General features: G+C 60.1%; 1 protein-coding gene across 1 annotated transcript; it reads right to left on the reverse strand.

The window, feature by feature from the left end:
• Positions 1–34: 34 nt before the first annotated feature.
• SLC25A11 (solute carrier family 25 member 11) lies at positions 35–6,029 on the reverse strand. Its single transcript, XM_054005403.1, is given in 9 exon segments — positions 35–609; positions 1,953–2,004; positions 2,511–2,610; positions 3,019–3,109; positions 4,555–4,711; positions 4,829–5,035; positions 5,620–5,642; positions 5,644–5,708; positions 5,711–6,029. Coding segments are annotated over 9 exon segments (912 nt in total). The 5' UTR covers positions 5,772–6,029; the 3' UTR covers positions 35–453.
• Between the last annotated feature and the right edge of the window lie 3,009 nt (positions 6,030–9,038).

The raw sequence follows: 9,038 nt of genomic DNA on the forward strand, positions 1-9,038 counted from the left end.
CTTTCCTCCCCACCCCCCAAAGCAAACATGCCCGTAGGACCATGATCAGTTTACTGAGTTCAAAGCAAATAGAAGGGGGAGAGACAAGATAAAAACCTCGGCCCAATGCACAGACCTACACCTTGCACGTGGGTCGGCCATTGCTACCCCAGGGGTTCCGTTCCAAGGTACTGGCCCAGTCTTGGGCCCCCCCAATAAATAATCCAGAGCCATCTGGAGCACCCCACCCCAGTCCAGACAGAAGCTGTGCCGTCCTCCCCGCCGATCCTTTCATGTGATTCGGGGAGCAGGGAAGAACTGTGACATGACTGACACCAAACACACAGGAAGGGGAGGGGTTCCAGCCAGATCCTTGCTTCGGACCCGGTGAGAGCCGGGTCTGGTTCCCCGGCGGAGGCGCTGCAGTCTGGGGAGGGGGCGCCCAGGAGTGGCAGGGCAGGGCAGGGCCTCCTTTTAGGCACTGAGGAAGAACTTCTTGTAGAATTTGTTCATCTGCTCGAGGAAGATGAAGGTCAGGACCGTGTGGGGACCCAGGCGGGCGTAGTAGGGGGTGAAGCCCTTCCAGAGGCTGAAGAACCCCTCATAGCGGATGACTTTCAGCAGCACATCCTGGAATTCAGAAAGCAGAGGTCAGTACGCGGCAGACAGTACTCCGGGGCCGCCCTGTGCCAGCTCCGGCCAGCTAACGCCCCTGCACCGGCTAGTCGCTCGAGCAAGCTGCGGGAAGGCAGGACTCCTGGGTTCTAGTCCTGCTTCTGTCACTGACTCTGTAGCCTCCAGAAAGCCACTTCTCAAATGCTCTCTCTGCCTCAGTTTCCTTCGCTGTACAACCGTGCCTGAGCCTCCTTTAATGAATAGCAGCAGAGCACTGCCAGTCCCACGGCTTTTCTCCCATGTCCCATCTCTGACAGGCCACTGCCCCCCAGTGGCCAGATGGATTCAGGACAGGTGAAGAGACGCCTGTCCCCCTCTCGCACGGCGCAGCCTGCGTATATTTAAGGAGGATGCCACGCTGAACGTGACCAACATAGGCCTTCACTTGACTGTCATCCTGCGTCCCCTTTGCTTTCCCTAGACACGGACAGTTGGAGAAGTGTTTTCTCCCCCACCCCAGTGACACCGATTCACACCCTGGGTCCACCAGGTGAGTGGCTCTGAGTTCAAAGCCTGATCCAAATGTTCCTCCACACCAGTGTCCTGTTCTCCCTGGCAGCTGCAAGGCAAGGCGACCGCAGGGGTTCCCTGCCAAGCGGGAGACTCCGAGATGGGGCAGCAGTAAGAATTCCTGAACTGACCACCACAGAGTGGGAGTTCACTGAGGGAAACGTCCTAGCCGTGCAGTAGGGGCTCAGAACCCCCTGTATCTGAGCTGAGGCGATGGACTCCACGGGCAAGGGCCCACTCTCACCACCAAACATTTACACTTGAACTTCTCCAGCTTCCAGCCCTCGGGCTGGGTTCGACCTTACTAAATATCTGTTCCCTGCGTCGGTACTTACAGCCCGGGATCCGTCACCCCTTCGCCACCTCTTCCCTGAGCTCCTGGAGTCTCTCACTCGCAGGCAGGTTTTTTAATCCTTCTCCTGGCTCTTCTCTGACCCCTCTCCGATGGACTCACCCTCCGGCCGGAACTGTGGGCAGCGTCTGGGCCCGATCTAGCAGTGAAATCGCCTCTCTGCCCCTACGCGAGATTCCCGCTTACGCAGCCCGGGATGGTGTTCGCCCTTCTGGTCACAGCATCGATTATCCACCCTGCCCCCAATCTGACAGCCCCCGTCCATTTCCCCACGGCTGGGACGGAAGCACAGCTGCGCTATCAATAGAAACCTGCCCATGGAGCGGCAGCGTGAACCTGCCCTCTGGACACAGGAATATTCATCAAAGGAACCCAACACCCCAAGGGCCCAAGACGGCGGATCCCAGCACCTCCCCCGTCTCCAGCTGTCACTTACCAGCCCATTCTTGTACTCCGGTTTCCCATCTATCATCCGCATGTTCTGAATCCTGTGTGCCCGGGGGAAATGGGGGAGGAAGCTTTAAGCCAGCAGCAGGCACTCAGCAGCTGAGTGCCACTTATTTATACACAGAGATCAGTTTCCACATAGCAAGGGATCAAGGGTGGATCTGGAACACAGGGAAACCTGCAGCCCAGACCAGCTTGCCCTGGGATCCCTGCAAGGTAAGCAAGTCAAGTCTTTGAGACCCGCCCCCAGAACTGGTGCACTATGGGTAATGCTCCCTATGTATGCATCCCTGCGGGGGGGGGGAAGAGTTCAAATCCCGTGGCCTGTTCGCTGCTGACGGGGCGATTCCCTCCTGTGGTGATGGGCACTGCAGTCCCGTTAGGGCTGAGAACTCACCAACTCAGCTCACAAAATACCCACAAGGCAAGGCAGGGGTGGATTCCCCCAGCCACACAACCCTCCACTCCCTATTCCTGACCATCGCCGTGCCCCCCCTCAACCATCTCAGCCTGTGCCGAGGGCACACCCAGCGCTCCTGCCACTCGCCTGGTCTTGGCGATATCCACCGGCATCGAAGCAGCCGTGGTCACCAGCCCGCTGATCATACTGGCACAGAAATGGCAGAAGATGTTGTCTCGGAAGTAACCTGGAGAGGAGGGAGAGGGGGGATTTTAGGACCCCCCTAGAGGTCAGAGCTAAGCCGTTCGAGCACCTGTCTCACTGAGCATAGAGCAGGGGGAGCTGGGAGCCAGGACTCCTGGGTTCTCTCCCTGGCTCTGGGAGGGGAGGGGGGGCTGATGGGTCAGAGCAGGGGGGCTGGGAGCCAGGACTCCTGGGTTTTCTCCCTGGCTCTTCCAATGAGATACTGGGAAGCAGCCCCACCCCCAATCTGTGTTTCAGTCCAATGTGGGTAACACTTAACTACCTCCGGGGGGGCAGTCAGGACTGGTTAACAGGGGACATGCACCAGCATAACGGCATATTGGTTGGCTGAAGTGCAGTGCTATCCCTCAGCCATGCGTTTTATGTCAGACACAATGTGACCGGGACTTACCGGAGCCCAGCAAGAACTGCTTGGACTGAGAGTAGGAGGCTAACTGGGCAGCATTCACAACTACCGCTCTGGCCATGGTGGGGACACAGCCCTGTGAGGCAAAGAGAGGAGGGGCAGTTAACGGGGGGGGGGGGGGGGGGGGGGGGGGATGACACGGGAAACACTGTGCAGTCACGAGGATGGGGAATCTAAGTGCTTGCCTTGCATGAGCAGCAGATGCCTGCCACAGACTAACACCCCTTCGGCCCCCTGAACGTGTTTGCCCATCGGCTGTGTGGCATTACACCCCATAGTAATATGATGATAGGATTATGGCATATCTCCGCTGTATTTTATGCAAGATACGGCCTGTATAATGTCATTGAAACAGTTATGATTCACTGACTATGATTATCCTATTTGTATGCATGTATCATTTGGGTATCTGGAGTTAAGAATATTGTTTCTGCATCTATTACAAATGTGTTTGCACCTGGGGAACGCCCACCAGACAGAATTCAATCAGGCGAGGTGGCTGGCTGGGAACAAGTCAACGGACCATTGGGAGAACAAAAGGTCTTAGAAGATGCTGATCTCCCCCTGGGGAGGTTTAGGGTTATGGTACTGGACTCCATCTTGGAATGCCAGTATTTTTCCACTGAGGGGTGTGGGAACCAAGTTTGAAAACAAAGGGGTTCCCGCCTTATGGAAAAGCAATTTAAGGTAGGGGAGTGGCATCCTCCTGATTCTTCTTCACTGGCTCCCCCTCCAAAGGAGACACTCGAAACACCTGAGAAACAAGGACTGGGACTGAGGGAGAAGGGATGGACCCAGGCGCGAGGGATTTCTAGCCTGCGAAAGGAATCCCTGGAGTTTTCAGCTGCAAGCAAGTGCCACTTGCCTTCAAGAATCTCTACAATCTGCCTAAAACAGCATTTGCTAGACAGCTCCAATTTCTTCAGCATGTTCAGTTTAGATTGTTTGTGTTTATTTACTAGGTAATCTGCTTTGATCTGTTTGCTATCGCTGAAAATCCATTGTCTGTAGTCACTAAACCTATTTTTGTTTTGTCTAAAACTAGTATGTGGCAGTCACAACAGGAGGCAAAAAGCTGTATATATTCCCCTCCACAGTGAGGGAAGGGGCGAATTTCAAGAGCTTAAGCTGTACAGTTCCCTGTGCAGCACAAGACGCTATCGTTTGGGTTTACCCTCGGGGTTGGGGGGAGGAAGGGGTGCACTTGAGTATCTGGGCAGTCCCTTAGCTGAAGCCTTCCTGTGCAGAGCTGATCTCAGCGTCTGGGCCTGTTTCTGCAGCTGATGTGTCCCTACCTGTGTGAATGCTGGTGAAAGTGTGAGACCAGGAGCACGGCTGCAGCTTGTCACAGCATTACAGGGGAGTGGGAGCCCAGGCTGGTGGGTCAGGCAGGCTCGGTGGTACCCCGGGGAGGAACCCATCACAGGCTGATCCCACAAACCCAGCTGCCCCCCCATCTCCCAAACGAATTCTCCTGGGTGCATCTGCCGCCGGGCCTAGCCCTCCCAACGAGCGCCGTACCCGCCAGAGTGTCAGCACGCCCTCTTCGCGGGTTATCCTCAGCAGCGCGTTGAAGACATTGCTGTAGCCTCTCCTCTGGTCGGGGGCAGCCTGGGAACAGGAACAGAGGAGGGGAGCAAGGGGCAGTTCAGAGGCCCAGACCCCTCTGGAGCATGGCCTAGTGGGTTACAGCAGCAGTCTGGGGGCACCAGGGTTTCTCATGGGGGCTAGCAGCACCGCTGCCAGACGGGAAAACAGCCGCATTACCGCACCGCATGCAGTCAACCCCGCTCACCTGCCGTCCGCCGTCATCCTGATGAGCGCCACCTCAGCCGGTGTGCCCACGAAGGCCCCGGTGGCCCCAGCCGTCATGCCGATCCCCGCCTTCATGAAGAAGTTGGGCGGCGTGCCGTCCGCCTTGGTGAGCTTCTCGAAAAGGATGGTGTAGATGCCCAGGCGGGTGGTGGTATAGGTCGCCTGTCTCAGAAGCCCCGCCGACAGCCTGCCAAGGGCAGGAAGGTTATGGGCCTGTGTGGCTGCTGGATGCCTGGGTCCTCGCCTGGGGCCAGCTCCGCAGCAACCATGAGAATTAGGTGCGTTAGCTCACAGGACCTGAGGCCGGCCCAGTCCAGCAACACAAAACACACGTCTCCCGGCTGCACGCACCAGCGATGGCTGCCCGCCAGCCCCACGCGTGCCCTGGCCCTCACGAGCACCCAGCGCACTGGGGAAAGGAGCAGAACTGATAGACATTAACGCTCTACCCATTTCTTGCAGGGCCACTCAGCGCCTGCCGCAGGCAACGATCCTGGTCACTACAGAGCTGGGGCTGTGGTACAAGGTGTAGCCTAGAGGGGAAAGGCCCCATGTTCCCATTCCTGGCCCCCCCTCAAAGCTGCCTGTCCCTGCCTTGGGGACAAATCCGATGCCGGCGCCCCCTACCCTGCCTCCCATTCCCCACCTGCCTGAGACAGCCAATCTCCCACCCTGGGGCTGACCCCCCATAGAGGGGAACGGCCCCATGTCCTGTTCGTCAACCCCCCTGTGCCAGAACAAAGGCGCCCCCAATCACCCATCCCCTCATACCCAGTGTAGATGCCGCGGACGCCCCTCCTTCCTGAGGATGCTCCTGACAGCGTGAAAGCTGGTTTTGTACTCTTTGGTCTTGGCCCCTTCCCGCTCAGCTGCATGCGGTTCTTCACCAGGTCCAGGGGCTGCACGAAGACAGTCGCCCCCATGCTGCGGGCCACAGAGAGTATTTGACAAAGGACAAAATGGAGGAGACCAGCCTACGCGGTGCAGTTAATGAGGATCTAAAGCGATCGTCTGTATTGGGATAGCGCCCTCATGGATCAGGACCCCACCAAAGAGCTGACAACCAAAGCTTTGGGTAATATTCGCCTCGTTTCTCACAGGGGCCCTGACAGTCAGTCCGCTCCACTAGCCACTCCTCACAAAGCCACGGCTCTACCCACTACAAACACGCAAGTGGGAATTAGCCAGCTTGCCAGGAAGCGACTGCCACAGCCATCCACAGCCTTCAAATCATCAGGTCCAAAATTCAGACAGCCAAACAACTCTCGGACGCACGCTCCGCTTTGGACTCTGACCCATGCAGAAGAGGGGGAGGAGACGGTGTTTATTTATCGACCCCACAACCCCCGATTTTGAGAAGAGATTTAGGAAGCACTTAATAACAGAAACCACTCGCCTCGCTTGCTTTGGACAATCCAGGGGTGGCACAGATTTACGGGGGATGGCATGAAGGGGCCCCCTCAGACGCGTGGGGTAGAAAACTCTAACCAGTGCCCTACTGAATATGAAAGATTTTAGCCCGTTCTCAGATTCCCCTGGGCTAGCTGGTCCCTAGTCCCGAGAGGGAAGAGACCCTGTATCCTCCTGAGCAGCCACTCCCCCGAAAGCTGCTCCCTAGAGGTGCAAGGGTCCCAGGCAGCGGCCAGATGCTAAGAGCACATTTGCTAGGCACGTTCTGAGGAGTATTAAGAGAGAAATAGCAGCTAATGAGGGGCCCCTTGTCCCTCTCAACCCTCCTAGTCAGGCTAAATCCCAGCCCCTCCTGCCCAAGGAAACCCTCAGGCCGCAGCAAGTGGATTAACATCTTTGGCCATGGCAAAGTGGCCAACACCAGGCTTTGCTACACACGTAATCCCAATGCTGTGCCAGTGTGCCAAGTCCTGAGCACAGAACCCAGGAGTCCTGGCTCCAGCCCCCCCTGCTCTAACCCTCCAGCCCCCACTCCCCTCCCAGAGCTGGGGAGAGAACCCAGGAGTCCTGGCTCCCAGCCCCCCCTGCTCTGACCCACCAGATCCCACTCCCCTCCCAGAGGTCCTGTGTCTCCAGGGCCATGGGGTGTTTGAGAAGAGGCAGGAATTGAGGAGGAGGTTGCATTTGGAAAGGGGACATGACATGCAGGGCTCTAGGAGCACCCCAAGTCCCAGCAGGGAAGGAGATCGGGCAATCCCATACCCACAGGGTGTGACGAACTGGGCCTGTTCTCACGGTGGTCTGTGAATGCTGACAGGGGAGTGTTCTGGGATAGTCTGCATTGCAGGATGGGATCTGCCCGAGGGCGCCCGAGGGCGCATACCTGAGGTGTGTAACATGAGAACCCAGGAAGGGGTTGAAGGGGAGGCGACTCCTTAGCCCGGGAAACTGAACAAAGGCTGTGGAGGGGTCGCTGAAGGCAGAGTGCTGGAAGCAGGCAGGGAGAGAGGGCTGGGGGGCATAGATGGCTCTGACCTCCCAAGGGGGGCTGGGCTTGGATGCCCGGGACCCCAAGATGGACCTAACTGAGGGGTCCCTGTTGTCTGTGCCTGCAAGACCTGTCTTGGACTGTATTCCTGTCATCCAAATAAACCTTCTGCTTTACTGGCTGGCTGAGAGTCATGGTGAATCGCAGGAAGCCGGGGGTGCAGGGCCCTGAGTCCCCCAATACCTCCGTGACACAGGGTATCTTCCCATCCCCAGGAGGAGCCCCATATTGAGAGACTAGGGCTCTGGACGTGTAGTCGAACACACTGGGGGTGTCTCTGATGGTGTGAGGGATGGGCTCTGGGGGGGAGCTCTGGCGGTGTGTAGGAGGGGTTGTGGGGAGGGGTCACAAGGGATCAGGGCTGAAGGGGGTCTCTATGGGGAGATGGGAGAGAGATCACACAGGAGGTGTGGGAGAGGCTTTCAGGAGGTCTCTGAGGAGGACAGGGAAGCGGCTGTGGGGAGGAGCACTGTGGGGGAGGAGTCATATTGCAGGAAGGTTGCGCTGGGGGTGGGGGACCGGGCACGCTGAGCGGGTGAGGGAAGGGCACGGGGGGGCACGCTGCGGAAGGGGCGTGGGGAGAAGAAGGGGAGGGGTGCACTGAGGGGTGGGGAAGGGGGTCACATGGGGGGATTTCTGTGGGGGAGGGGTCACATGGGAGTTGTTGTGGGGGAGGGGCACGCTGAGGGGAGGGTGGGGAAGGGTCATACTGAAGGGTCACTGGTAGAGGGGTCTCGCTAAGGGTAGGGGGAGCGATCCCTGGGGGAGGGGTCACAGGGGGAGGGGCGCGCTGAAGGGGATGGGCACGCTGAGGGGGGTCACAGGGGGTGGGGCGCGCTGAGGTGGGGGAGGGATCACGGGGGGGCGGGGGAGGGGCGCGCTGAGGTGGGGAGGGATCACGGGGGGAGGGGTCACTGCGGGGGGGGTCACTGCGGGGGGGGAGCGCGCTGAGGGGGGGAGGGGTCACTGGGGGGAGGGGTCACTGCGGGGGGAGGGGTGCGCTGAGGGGGGGTCACTGCGGGGTGGGGAGGGGTGCGCTGAGGGGGAGGGGCGCGCTGAGGGGGGGTCACTGAGGGGGGTGGGGGAGGGGTCACTGTGGGGGAGGGGCACGCTAAGGGGGGTCACGGGGGGGAGGAGGGGCGCTGAGGGGGTGTCACTGGGGGGGGTGGGGGAGGGGTACGCTGAGGGGGGGTCACTGAGGGGGGGAGGGGTGCGCTGAGGGGGGTCACTGAGGGGGGGGAGGGGCGCGCTGAGGGGGGGTGGGGGAGGGGCGCGCTGAGGGGGGAGGGGCACGCTGAGGGGGGTCACGGGGGGAGGGGCGTGCTGAGGGGGTGGGGGGAGGGGAGGGGTCACGGAGGGGCACGCTGAGGGGGTGGGGGAGAGGCGCTGAGGGGGAGGGGCCACTGGGGGGGGCTGGGGGAGGGGCGCACTGAGGGGGAGGGGTCACTGGGGGGTGGAGGGGGGGGTCATGGGCGCGCTGAGGGGGGTGGGGGAGGGGAGGGGTCACGGGAGGGGCGCACTGAGGGGGTGGGGGAGGGGCGCTGAGGGGGAGGGGCCACTGGGGGGGGCTGGGGGGAGGGGGCGCGCTGAGGGGGAGGAGCCACTGGGGGGGCTGGGGGAGGGGCGCGCTGAGGAGGGGAGGGGGAGGGGCGCGCTGAGGGGGGGGTCACTGGGGGGGGGGTGGGGGTCACTGGGGGGAGGGTGGGGGAGGGGCGCGCTGAGGGGGTGGGGA

Source organism: Malaclemys terrapin, chromosome 15 (assembly GCF_027887155.1).
Source record: "Malaclemys terrapin pileata isolate rMalTer1 chromosome 15, rMalTer1.hap1, whole genome shotgun sequence".
Taxonomy (NCBI): domain Eukaryota; kingdom Metazoa; phylum Chordata; order Testudines; family Emydidae; genus Malaclemys; species Malaclemys terrapin.